General features: G+C 41.1%; 1 protein-coding gene across 2 annotated transcripts in view; it reads right to left on the reverse strand.

Annotated features, from left to right (window-relative positions):
- The window catches only part of CCDC88C (coiled-coil and HOOK domain protein 88C), a 95,980-nt gene extending 82,714 nt beyond the window's left edge, over positions 1 to 13,266 (reverse strand). For both annotated transcript variants that reach the window (XM_005520190.3, XM_014249934.2), the window contains exons 1-3: positions 12,822 to 13,266; positions 12,618 to 12,718; positions 5,285 to 5,393 (exon numbers count right to left, since the gene is read on the reverse strand). In XM_005520190.3, coding sequence (XP_005520247.2) covers positions 5,285 to 5,393; positions 12,618 to 12,718; positions 12,822 to 12,881 — 270 coding nt within the window. In that variant the 5' untranslated portion in view covers positions 12,882 to 13,266. The remainder of the gene's footprint in view (positions 1 to 5,284; positions 5,394 to 12,617; positions 12,719 to 12,821) is intronic.

Below are 13,266 nucleotides of genomic sequence, written 5' to 3' on the forward strand. Positions count from 1 at the left end.
ATTTAAAGCTCAAAATGAAGAAAGGTTGTCCCCAAGCCAAAACTGTTCCCTAGGGAACAGGAGTCAAAGGACAGCAGTCACTCAGGCACAGTATAGCTTAAATCTGTCAAATTATCAAAGCTAGCAAAAAAGTAGTTCCGTAGGGCATTAGGGGTACGAACTTTCCCCCTAAGAACAGAAAAATACTTTTTTGACTTCAGGGTGAGTGCATTTATGTGCATTTTTTTGCATTCTGCTGTTTACTTTGCTAAGGACTAGATTACTAGCCCACTAGAAGTAGCCTGCCTAGTAGGGAAAGATTCCAGCTCACACAGGAGGACACTGCTACTTCCAGAACTTTATTTATAGCTTGAGTACAGTTGCCAGTCCCTAGGCTGTGCCCAAATCTGGAGCTCCAAATTTGAATTCCTCTTCGCAGTTGAGCTAAGAGCTCTAAACCCGACTCAGTGCTTCAACTACAGAAGTGGGGGGTGTTTACTGATCTGGAAGCTGCTGGTATTGCAAGACCTTTGCTGATCCACAGGGAAAAACAGTATTTGCCTCCACCTAAAAACAAACTCATCTGTATTCCAGAGGTTAGAAACAGCCTCAGCAATTGTTGGGCAGCTAACATCTTTTAACATACCTGATAAAAACTCTGCTGCTTGTACTTGCTTTACACAAGTATAGAGCAGCGAAGTAAAAGGAGGACACAGGTCAGAAGAAATATGCCTTACAAGTAAGGCATCCTTGCCTTCCATGATCTCTGGGCCCAGCTAAGTGATTTAGGTGGGGACAATAGGAATTGTGGTAATATAGTCTCTAAAAATTGAATGATTTGCTTCCCCTTTACCCACACCCCCTTACTTTAATGAGAACACCAAGGGTTTTCATGGGTTTCTTACTGAAGTTGCACATGCCACACAATCACAACTCTTCTCAGGATTGTGTCTCAGTACAACTTGTTTTTTAATAGATATTTTCAACCTTTTAGAAACATGAGGTAATCTGCCAGGTATTTAGTGGCCACAACTGCAGGGAATAGAGGCAACAAAAATACAGTCATGACCACACTGTAGCATTTCTTCCACCAGCATTTTTCATCCACATACTCCAGATGTGACCATAATACCCATCCACACATAGCCGAGGGATGATTACATTCTTCTGTCAGCTTCAAGTTTTTCATGTAAATGCAAGGAATTTCTGCTTAAGAGTGGAGGATATACTGTTGGAGTGATTACTGACATTTTTGAAGGTGAGGAAACTAGCTGCTTTCAAAACAGACCCTTTCATAAAACTCCTTTTTTATTAATTGGTATCAAAGTGATTTTTATTTCCTTAGAAAAAAAAACACTAAACCCAAAGACTGATACATGAGCAGAGGAAGCACAATAAAGACAGCTCAAGCTTTCCTGCCAGCATGCCATAGGCTGCTCCCAAAACTCTACAGATATGAGCACATTATCCAAGCATTACAGGTATCAGGTGCTGCTTTTAGATGGAATCTTCAAGTAGTAGCACCTACAGGATTTAAATATTCTCTACAACACAGCAAAGGGAGAGCTAACACCCTTCAGATTTTCTATCATTCTTCCATCATCTTTCAGTTTAAAGACAAACAAGCATTGGAATTCAATCAGAGCAAGAAGAGTTACATAAACTTCACACTATGAGCAAAGAAAACTTTCTGCTGTGTTCAGCCTTTTCCAAGATATGGCACCAATTCCAGAAGTTTTATGATCAGCCATTTCTCCAGTGAACCGGTAGTGTAACCATTATTAAATGCAATTAATGACATTGTCTTGAATGCTCATAAAATCCTCCAGCAAAATGAGTCATACGTTTGGTTTCAAAAGAGGGGTATTGACTCTCAAGTCAATAAAACCTGCAAAGGTACAACTGTTGAGAGAGTAGGAAATACAAAGATGTTGCACAGTATCCACTGGTAACAAGTATCACATAGCCAACAAATAAATAAAAACCACCAAAGCCAGCAGCAACCACGGTTGTCCTCCCTTTTAAGAGTCTTGACATTGTTTTTCTTAGTAGCCACCAGCAATAAAGCCTCCTGCAGGTCAAAGTTGCAAGACAGCAACTTTTCAGAAAATTGTAAATTAACAAGTTAGCAAACTTCTAAACTAGAGAGGTTATTCAAACAGAAAAAAAGGCCTCTTCATTGCACTTAACCATCCAAAGTTATGCCTGGTGAAACACATATGGGGCTGATCTTTAAAGCTTAAATCAAACCCAAATTCCACCAATAACCTGCTTTGCTCATGCTTTATCTCCAGCAGAAACCCTCAGCTTATGAGATCAGCAAAGTGCCAACACTGTAATACTTGTAACTGTGCTTCTGGATCAGACCTGGCCTTGTTTTCTGAAGTAGTATTATCTGTATTAATGAGATTTTTGCTTTAATGAAGAGATCGGCTATATAGATACATGAGAAATCTGGTATTAGATACCAACAGAATGGACAATTACATGATCTGAAATGTCAATTACCTTCTGAATATCAACTACCTTCTGAATATCAGCATTAATTTTAGTAGGCACTTATGTCACCTTCCTCAGATACTGTTTACAGTACCATAAATTTATGTCACACTCTTGATTGCTCCTGCCCAGTACAGAGAAGGGCAAGGATTCTTTCATACTTACCAATGTCCTTCAAAAAAGATTCACTAAAATGCTGCTTCATTCTAGACAATCTGGTCCACCAAATTCAGCATTTATGCCATAAACTTGACTTTGGTCCATTAAGCAAAGAGGAATGTAAAATGTCAAGGTCAATATCGTATTTTTAGAACCTTTTGTTTCTCTTGAGCCAACGGAAAACTTGTGTTCCTATTGTTTGTCAGGAGCTTTTCCCTCACAGTCTGTAAATGTATTGTCAGTAAGACACTACCCTCACTTTAACTTAGGCTAATGTATTTATACTACTTCACTAAACAATGCCTACAACTTCAGACTGTTTAAAAAAAACTCTAATAGTCAGGAGAGGAGTAGCCTAACAATATTTAATTATTAAGACTACTTAATATCTTAAAGCATCTATTTGGTTGCATGTTATAAACAACTCTAGTAAAACCTACTTAATCATATACTAAATGACAAGAACCAAACATCTAACAGAGACATGAGTACAGATGCAACATTATACTCAGCATCAATCTCACACACAGCTCAATTACAGCATAGATGGCCTCAACTACCCCCAGACTATGGTGAGTTGAAGGCTGCACACACCACATGAAAGGGAATCTCAGATTAACATCAAGACCTTGGATTTGCCCTGAAGATATGATTGTGTCAAGGAAAAATAAGTTCCTTATATAATGTTATTACCACAAAAAAAAAAATTTAAACTTCGCATTTGGTCCTGAAAACATAATTACAACAAAGACTGATGAGCTCTCATGACTGCTTTCTTTACATACAGTATATATATATATAGTCCTCAGGCAGCAAGATTCACTGTATTTAATTTCTGAACTACAATAGGAACATCACTGCTACTGCAAGCCTCAGCTACTGTTTCCCATTGAAATTTCTGTGTCTTAACCTATTTTAGTTGTTGCTAGCTTTATTGGATTAGCTCAACAGCTAGGTCAACAAGCAACATAACACATGACTCTGAATCACTTTTCTTTTTTCCTGACTCTGATCTTGCTCCTGGTACTTTTAAAAGAGGTCAGAGTATCAGCTTTGAGAAAGGAAAAAAAAAAAAAAAAAAAAGTTAATGAATGAAAGCTTCAACACCTTAAGGACCAGACTCTCAGACAGTAAATTTTGTGGGGGCACGAAGAAAGTTAGGACTAATCTCTCTTGTAGACTCCATATGTATTTAAACTATTTACAGAGTTACAGAAATAACAAGACAAAACAAAAAACCAACTCACTAAACCCCAAACTTCAGCCTCTAGTTATGACCAAATGGAATTTCCCCTTAGAAATCACAAGTCTCAAGAACAACATCAAATTTCATCAGCATCTCCAGATTTCAAGAGACACAGATCAGTTAACTTCAGGAATACATGATATCCTCCCCTACATCATCTCAAACCTGAGTTACTTTGTTTTCCCAGCAGGCTACTGGAACTTGCACAGGTGAGTCACACAGTGCATCTGACTTTGTCATTTTTCACAAGTGCCTCTCTCAGGTTTCCCTAAGCAAGTTCAGGAGCAGAGTTGTGTCAATCACATAGAAGAGTCGTAGGCAAGCTTTGGAAGAGAATGGCATGAAAAGGCACTACTCTACATTTCTTCTGTATTTTGAAGACAAAACCAATACACAGTCTCTTCTATATATACAGAAAAGATGAAATGTCCAGCGTAAACACACTGACATCAATTCCTACAATTGGCTTCTTCATTATATGATTAAGACATGCAGAGAAGCATTTTAACTATCCTAAGTGGTTTCAGCCTGGTTTATACATTGCACAGCATTCAAATCTGGCAAAAGATGTATAGAAGGAAACAGCAGAACAGTTCCCACCTCACTAAGAGGTCCAAATATACACAACAGTGTGCATACAGAAATCCTGTTTAGAGTACCTGAGTTCGTGCCATGGCTCTCCAGCAGCAGCCAACATGCTCATAACTCTGCAAAAGCACTCAGCTGTCACCACTCTGGTTTTAGGAGAGCACTTTTACAGTCAAGGAACACTGACAGTTCAAGAATGACACCCAACAAGTGCAATGTGAGACTCTGCAGTCATTCCTGCACTTCTCTGTCTTAGAGGGGTTCTGAACAAACAACTGCTTGAACACCAAAGTACAGAATGTAAAAAGTCTATCTTCAAGCTAAGCACAGATTTTTCCTATCAATTTAAGGTTTATGTTCTAGTTTTAAAAACATTTCTTCATCAGAATTTTATTTTCTAGCAGCCCCTTTAAGAAAAGGTTTCCTGTTTTTATAAAGTTTTATACCTAGAAACACTACTTCCATTTCATCAAACCCCTTCACATACACAACCCTACCACAAAACAGCCCTTTTAGTACACCCATCTCCAAATGCTATGACAGTCTTTGAGGACAACAACTTCTTTAAAAACAAAAAAAGAGGAAGGCAAGGAAGCTGCCTCTGGCCATGAGGAATAGATGGAGAAGATGAGGAATAGATGGAGAAGATAACTGTACTGTCATTTTCAGAAGAAAAAGCATGGCTGAAAGTACTTTTACATAAACACAATTTCCTCTCCATTTCCTGTAGCAAGCTTCTTTGAGTCGCCAGCTCCTGCACTAGCTAAAACAGTACAGCATCACAGATAAATTAGCAGAGAGCAGAAATCTCACCTGATAGTAAGTCTTAATGTTTCTGATCAAGATGGTCAGGTTTTGAACCCGAAGATAGGTATCATTATTTACGTGCTTGTTGACACGTTGGTTGGTTGGTCGAGGATCTCTATTAAAAAGGAAGAAAATAAAAAATATTACTAATTAAACCAATATTAAGACTTAACACATTAATAACACTCAATAAGATAAGTTTATTAATTAAATACACTGAAAATTATACAGGGTACATATGCATTAATTCATGACAGAATAAGCTCATTACCTCTGCACCTATGTGTAAGCTGGAAATATATTCTGCATGTCACAAAGTACACTACTGCAACCTACACAGTATTTTAGGTCAGCTTCCCTTCTTACCAATATTTCCCTGAAAAAAAAAAATCATATCTAGTTTGTGCAAGCTAGATCAAAGCAGTCTCTGATAACACGGGATTTCCCTTATACAAATAAAGGCAAGTCTAGGAAATTCTATCATGCCTTTCTCAGCTTTGGTGTTTCATGACAAGAGGGTATTAATACTTGATCAGTGATTACCGTAAAAACTGTGAAGACCAGATGTATTATAAACTGAAGGGAAAAAAATATTGCACTTATTCCCCCCATATCATCTAACCAGATCTCTCATACACACGCTAAGTTTTTTGTTTGATTTTGGAAACAAATCAAAATTGTACCTGAAGAAATTTATTTCTAAAATAAAAAATAAGACACAGGAAAAAAGCTGGAAATAATTGCATACAAATGTACACCTTCAGATCATCTCCCTACACTCTAAGGAGCCGAGTTGAAAAGAAAGGCACATGAAAATCTTTATCTGCCAATAGCACAGATCAAAGTTTTGTGTTTGCCCTCTAATAATGACTCTTATCAGCAGACTCCTACACAATCCAAACACCTGCTTCCCAGAGCTCTGCTCTGGCTGTTAATTAAGCCATTCACAGCTTTTCCAGGGCCAATTATTGAACTCGGGCGTTGACAAGGAAATAAAAGAGGAACTGATCCAGTATTTATTTTTAAAATATATCTGCCAACGTTTACATAAATATGTCAAAGAGTTTGTACTTTTTTCTTAAATGCACATCCATTCCAGAGAACCTCTTGTGTGAAAGCAGTGCTATGGGAATAAGTATGACAAAATACCTAGGTATTTCAGAGATGAGAGAAAACTGCCTTGACAGCAGATAACATCAGACATAGTATTTATGTACATGGATTTAAGCATATGAGCAATACTGGCATAAACTAGCAAGACACTACACAGCCTTTCCAGCAGCAAACGATTTTGTATACAGATTTATACTATAATAAATTATGAAAGAAAGAACAAAAAGAGGCAACTGCAACCAGCTTTTAAAGTAAAATCTGTAGTAAGTGTTCCATGTTACTGCTGCTCGGATATAGGAGTGCAGAAGCCATACTTGTAACAGTTGACAGGATGGATCCTCGGTGAGGGAGAAGCATAAATGCCTGGGCTTGAGCTCAGGCAGCACCCTTGCCTTCAGTACTGTCTGAGCAGATGCTGTACCTCAGAGGAAGCTGGACAAAGCTTTTTTAGGCAAGGCCATGACAACAAATTGGGAAGCTAAAAGGGAAGAAACATTCAGTAAAGAGAAGGTGGCCAAAGAGAAGGCTCAAGCCTACAGTTCTCATTTCCATGTGAAAGCTCATGTAGGCAGCACACTGCCACACCACTGGTCACTGTCTGGCAGCATTCCCAGGTTTGTGGCCAGGAAGTGACATCTTTGACTGGCTACCAGTCACTACTCCACAGCCCTTCCCAGAAATGCACAAAAGGGGGCAAAAATCCACAAAAACACAAAACACCAGCCCCAGGAAAGCAGAAGCTATTTCTCCAATGGCTGCAGCAGTGGAACTGCGGGACCTAGATGAAGTTTTCAAAGGCACAGAAGACAGAACAACTACTTCCTAGACAAGATCTGCTCATTTTTGCACAGGGGACACTGTGTTACAAGAACATAGGCACTAGCAGGACCAGGCCCTTAGGAGCAATTCCAGAGCTTTTATCCTATCATCTTCGTTAAGGGTAATTGATTGCTCCAAGAGCCCTTAATGCCACTGACCTCAGGGTCCTCTTAACCAGCAGCCAAGCTGCAGCATAGTGTAGCTCTGGCACTCCTGCCACTTCTCCATCACAAAGGAGTTAAAAGCTTTTCTGAAAATAGAATGTAGCTCAAAAATATGTTTTCTGAACATGTTGCATAACCAGCTTCTCACAGCACCTCAGCTTAGTTCAGAGAGGACCCTCTGATGCGGAAGCCCAGCACAGCCTACACTTCAAACTGCCACAGAGCTTTTTGTCTTCTCAGGAAAATAGAACAATTTCCTCTCAACAAGCAAGATCCCGTTTTTTCTTTCTGTGCTTAAAGACAATCCTACCCTAAAGAAGACAGAGTTGTTGGTACCACACTTTGTACATTATAGCACCTGTCTGTATGGTGAAACTCGGTCATTGAGAATTTTACAGAAAGAAACTCTTAAGATCACATTGAAAATTAAAGAGGGTTTTTTTTTCCCACAACACTAACCAGGTAATCCAAACAAATTCATATCTGGATATACCTGAAAAATGCCTGAACACCACTTCACTCCTTTGGCCTTTTCAGTCCTTTGATGTTTGCGCTTCCCCTCACACACAAATAAAATGAAAACTACATTTCTTTTTTTTAAAAAACCACCTACTTCTCAAGATCAAAAAAGTTATCTAAATAAGGCTGAGACAGCATGGCTAAGGTGTGACATACGGAAGTACTCCACAAACCCAAGCCAAATAGAAAGAAAGACTCAAACCTCACTATATACCTAAATATTTTAAAGAAGTTGTCTGGTTTGTACATGCTCACAAGTCTTCTAGGAACAGAGAGGAAAGGGAGCGTCAGGAGACACAGATCAAGTGACAAGTTCAGCAGGCGTGGGGCCACCAACACAAGTGCATGACGATGCAATCCCCTAAGTCACCAATTCATAAAAGTAACAAAAAAAACTATTTAAATTTTAAAATTCAAAACAACAATCCCATTCCTACAATTTCTGACAAACCATTTTTATGAGCAAGGGGAAAGCTCTCAAGTCAGGCCCAAGGGTTACAAGATGCCAGAAGGGGCTGACTGGCCTAGCATCCTGTGGCACTTTACTCTGCAGGCAAGGCACTAAACAAAAATACACCACACTGGGGCTACTCTTACTCTCCCACCATTCAACCTCTTCCTCTATCAAGTGAGACAATGCCACTACGGCTGGCAGACTCCTAAATTGCCTGGAAAATGGTGGAAAAATGCACTTCTACATAACATTCTAAAATTTTATATTAAGTGGATGCACATCTCTAACACATCTCCTGGTATTGGTGCCATCTGCTACAAACCGCGAGGAGCAGGCACTCACAACGTGGCTGGTCCTGTCACGTGGTCTAAATTAAAGACAACAGATCAACGGTACCACAAACCATGACAGCAACTGAAATGGAAAAACCTATTATTAGGTGTTGTTATAACAGGATTTTAACACAAATAGCATTATCAGTAGTATTCCTAACACATGTTCCTGTTTACTAAATGTTTTGACAGAAAAGCAGTCTATTTTCAATTAGAAGAATTAGAACAAGCTAATGTGAAAACATGTCTGCATAAACCTCCAAATCATTTCATATAGGAAGTTTTATTTGGGAAGTCAAATGGGGCAAATATTTGCTTATGCTTGTAGGTATTATGCCACAGCTGAAACTGTAACACTGAAGGCAGTCATTACAGTACCACCACGTGCTAATTTCATACCAGGAAGTGACAAAAGCCATCTGAAAAAAGTTCTTTAAACTATGTCTGCAGAGAATCTCATTAACCTGGTAGACATAAATCCATCAGCAACACAAGCTTGAAACACAGCAGTTCCACTTTGAAGATTAACAAACATTTCTGTATGCAGAACATCCAGCCAGTACTGCAAGTCTGCAAAAATCAACGTTGTCCTTCATGCATGATCAGGTTGGGATATACACTTGAGCAGGCCACAGGCAAAGGAAACCATTCATTTACAACAGAGTTATTTGAAGAATCATTTGTCTTTTTTAAAAAATCTAACTGGGGAAACCAAACACTGCTGTCTGACTCTTGCTACTAAATTTAACTCGTTTAACAGATAGGTGCCCCTGCTGAGAACCAAACAACGTCCAGCTTTCTCAAAAACAGTCTTGCTTGTTTTAGAGATCACCAGTAAGCAAAGGGATCACCAGCAAGGCCCAACAGCTGGTGTCCTACTGACTACAGTCTGCCTAAGCCCAGGCCAGGTTCCCCCTCTGCCCTTGTGCCATAGCTACATTTGGCAAGCCTGAACAAACCACATTTTATTCAGGGCTGGCATTCCTGGGGGCAGCTCATTCCTGAGGAGGATGAAGTTAAGGCACAGCCCTATTTTCACCTCCTGTCACAGAGCCAGGAGGGACCTGGCAGCCTGGAAAAGCAGTAGATAGCTGTCACATATCTCTCTGGTGACACAGCTGCCTTGCTGAGATGAACCCACCACCTAAAAAACGTTGACACCACAACAGAAAGCAGCTGAGATCTTCTCCACCCAAAGCTGCCAGACAGCATTTTGGGAAAACCTGAAGTATTAAAATAGAAATTAGGGGCTGACTGAACTCCTACAGCCCACCCACGATTCAAACAGCTAAAGCCTTACTTTCGCTCAGCAATCTCCACTCAACAGGTATATCTGGATTTCTTCACAGATCCACCTGTCTTTTTTTCCCTGAATTAAGCTTAAAATCTGCTTTGCTGCAGGGCAGATATGTTGTATTTTTAGTAATGATTTTCCCAAGAATCTGGCTTTTGAAATCTTCACTGAAAAAAACAGATTGATTTGCAGCAAAGTACTGCATCACACCTGGTGTTTAGATGCAAGCTTGCATGCCCTGTTATTTCTATTCCAGTAATCAGGCAAGAGGGATAAAAAAGTTACAAGTGAAATCACACACAAGTGATGAGGCAGCTGTCCACACCAGGAGCCCAGCTTTCACCCTGCCACCCCCTGCTCTCTACATGTGCGTGCATGCCTGCATCTGTGCTTTCAAGCAATCAACACTATAACAGCAGGGAAAATCCAATTCCAGATTTATCAAAGACCCTCATTAATAGGCTTTCAGCAGGAAGAAACCTCCACCAAGCACTGAAAGCCATCTTCAGGAACCAGGACTTAAAAAAATAGATGAGCAAGATTTTTTAAAAACACATTTATTGTTTTACTCTGAAAGCTTTGTGGGGCAGAAACATTCCTTGCAAGACTTGTCTGACTTACATGTAAGCAGTAATTGCACTGCAATTTCCCAAGTTAAAATCAGGGAAAAGTAAAGGTCAGTCAGCACCTCTCCTGAGCACCTTGCAAGGATACACAAATGAAATTGCAATCCTTCCTAAATTCAACAATCTTGGGCTCTTGGTACAAAGCTTTTGGTTTCAATCTCTTTAGTCAGCGCTAGAAGCACTGCTAAAGCTGCCTAAAAAGGGGGGGAGGAAAGGCCCGATTGTGCATAATGAAACTTTCCTACTCCACAGTGCTCGTGGAACCTCCAGCACTTTCTGCAACGCCACTGGCAGAGATGTTTGTTGGGAAAACAAAGAAAAACCGAAGCCCCACCAACTTATTTACCTGACAGCTTAAAACTAGTAAACATGCCAGGGCATCTCTCACAATCACAAGAGATCAGACAAAATGCCAGCTAGTGTCACTGCACTCAGCCAGCCTCTATGCTTATCTTCTTTATTTCCATGAGATCTTACCATTTTCTCCTTGTCCCCAGACCATTGTTCAGTTGCTCCCTTGACTTTAATAACTCTTACCTCCTTACACACAGTTCAATGGCCAATTAAAAATATTTAAATTTGCACACACCACCTAACAAAACTCTCCTAACAACGCTACAGTCATTCAAAAGCCACATAACTTCATAAATTCATGTATGATTTGGTTAATTCTTCTTGTTTCAAAATAGGACAACTATTGCACATCTAAATATATAAATGTATTAGATAAAGTGTAGTTTGGTTAAACTTGCAGCCAACTCAGCTGTTGCTTCTTGATAGGTTATTCATCTCTGTGCCAAACACAACAGCCAATTTCCCACATGTCGGAAAGCTATAAGCCTGAACCTAAACGTTCGTATTTGAGGCTCTAATTTTCAGAAAATAATCTTTTTAAAGTGTAATTATTCCTTTAAAAATGCTGGAAATTATGCCTTCTCTTTACAAGAAGCTTCTAGCCTGCTAACATTTTACACCACTAGTTTGTTATCTTAATGTGCTGGCTGATCTGGGTTCTGTTCTGAATCATGGATTTTCCCCAGCTTCACTATTTAAGCTCCAGTTCACAATTTTCACTCCTGGTAACATCAAATCAAAAGAAAAAATTATTACCTTCTCACACAGAGCAGCCAGGTACCAGAAGATAACAAAACTTGACAATCTGAGTGGTTGAGGCACTAATTGTCAGACTTAATGTTATTTCTCAAGATTTTAAAGGATTCTAATAGGAATTCTTCATTTAAATGCTTGGACTAACACTGCAAATCACTGGTCCAGCTTCAATTGATTTCTGTCACTTAAGAGAGTACACCACCAGAACTGAGTGACTTCCAAAGTCTCCTTCTCTGAAAGCCAGATACTTGTCCCTACAAACTCTCTCAGATGTATTTCAGAATATTTAAAATAAAATACAGAGAAAAGAGAAAACAGGTTCTGCATGCAGCACAGTAGATAAGCAACAGGAAAGGATGTGGTTAAAAAAAAATAGTGCAAGTCTTCACAACGATTCACTTCGATGTTAGGGTGTTTTCAGCACTCCCATCTTTTAACCAGTTTCTAAGTTCTCTCAACATATGGTCTCACAGTGCCGCTGGAAAGAGGTAGCACTAAAAGGCTTTTCCAAATTATGTCTTTAGTATCAAAGTTTACGCAAGAGCAGACAAAGTTCAGATGAAACCCTCCCAGTAAAGCTTTATACGATACTGTACTTTCATTTCCTTCTTTGAACTGCCACACATCTTCCACTGTAGCATTAACTAAGACAACTAGGAGGGAAAAAAAAAAAAAAAAAAAAAAAAGGAAAACACACAAATACCACACAAAAAGATTAGAAAAAGAAGTTAAAGAAATATGGAACTGGATTAGTTCCGAGCTTTTTTTCCTCCACTGTTTTTTGTTAATTTCGATGAGCAACCGAAATGAGAATCGCTCCGGCCCCAGGCCGCCCTCCGCGCCTGAGGAGAGCTCCGGGCCGGAGCCCCGACACCCCAACACGGGCCGGACCCCTCGACCCCACTCACATTTGCAGCATGATTTTGTTCAGGACGACGCCATCCACCAGGTCCATGTACACCCCGAGGTTGTCCTGGTCCTCGCTCCCCAGGTCCCCGAAGGTTTTCACCTGCCGGAGGAAAGACAGGAGGGCTGGGGGATGGCGGGCGGACCCAGACACCCCCGGCAGCACAGGGCTGCCCCCTCGCTCCCCGCCGCCCCGCTCTGCTCACCCAGGTCACTAAGGGGCTCTGCAGGAAGAGCTCCAGGAGCTCGGAGACGGTCACGTCCATGTCGCCGGGAGGCTGCGGGCTCGGGGCCGGCTCACTCGGGAGACAAAGGCGCGGAGCCCATGGCCCGCCGCCCCGCTGCCCGCCGGGCGCTGCCTACAGGGCAAACAATGCGCGGCTCATCGCTCCCCCGCCCCGCGCCGGGGGCACACGCGGGGTCCCTCCTCCCGACGGCAACAGGCCGGTCCTCCCCCGCCGAACTCGCTCCGCGGATGCACTCGGGGTTCCCCAAGCAAGAGCGAGCCACGCCGGGAAAGAGGAGAGAAGCCGGGGGTGGAGGAGAGAGGGGGGGGTTCAGGGAGGCTCGTCACGGCGAATGCCCCCGAGCAAAGGCGCGGAGCTCCCGCGGGACGGCTCCGAGCAGCCCCACAGCCGCTCCGCTCCGGCC

The sequence above is a fragment of the Pseudopodoces humilis genome, chromosome 7 (assembly GCF_049639895.1).
Source record: "Pseudopodoces humilis isolate 2021_Gansu_Grassland_sample_001 chromosome 7, ASM4963989v1, whole genome shotgun sequence".
Lineage (NCBI taxonomy): Eukaryota > Metazoa > Chordata > Aves > Passeriformes > Paridae > Pseudopodoces > Pseudopodoces humilis.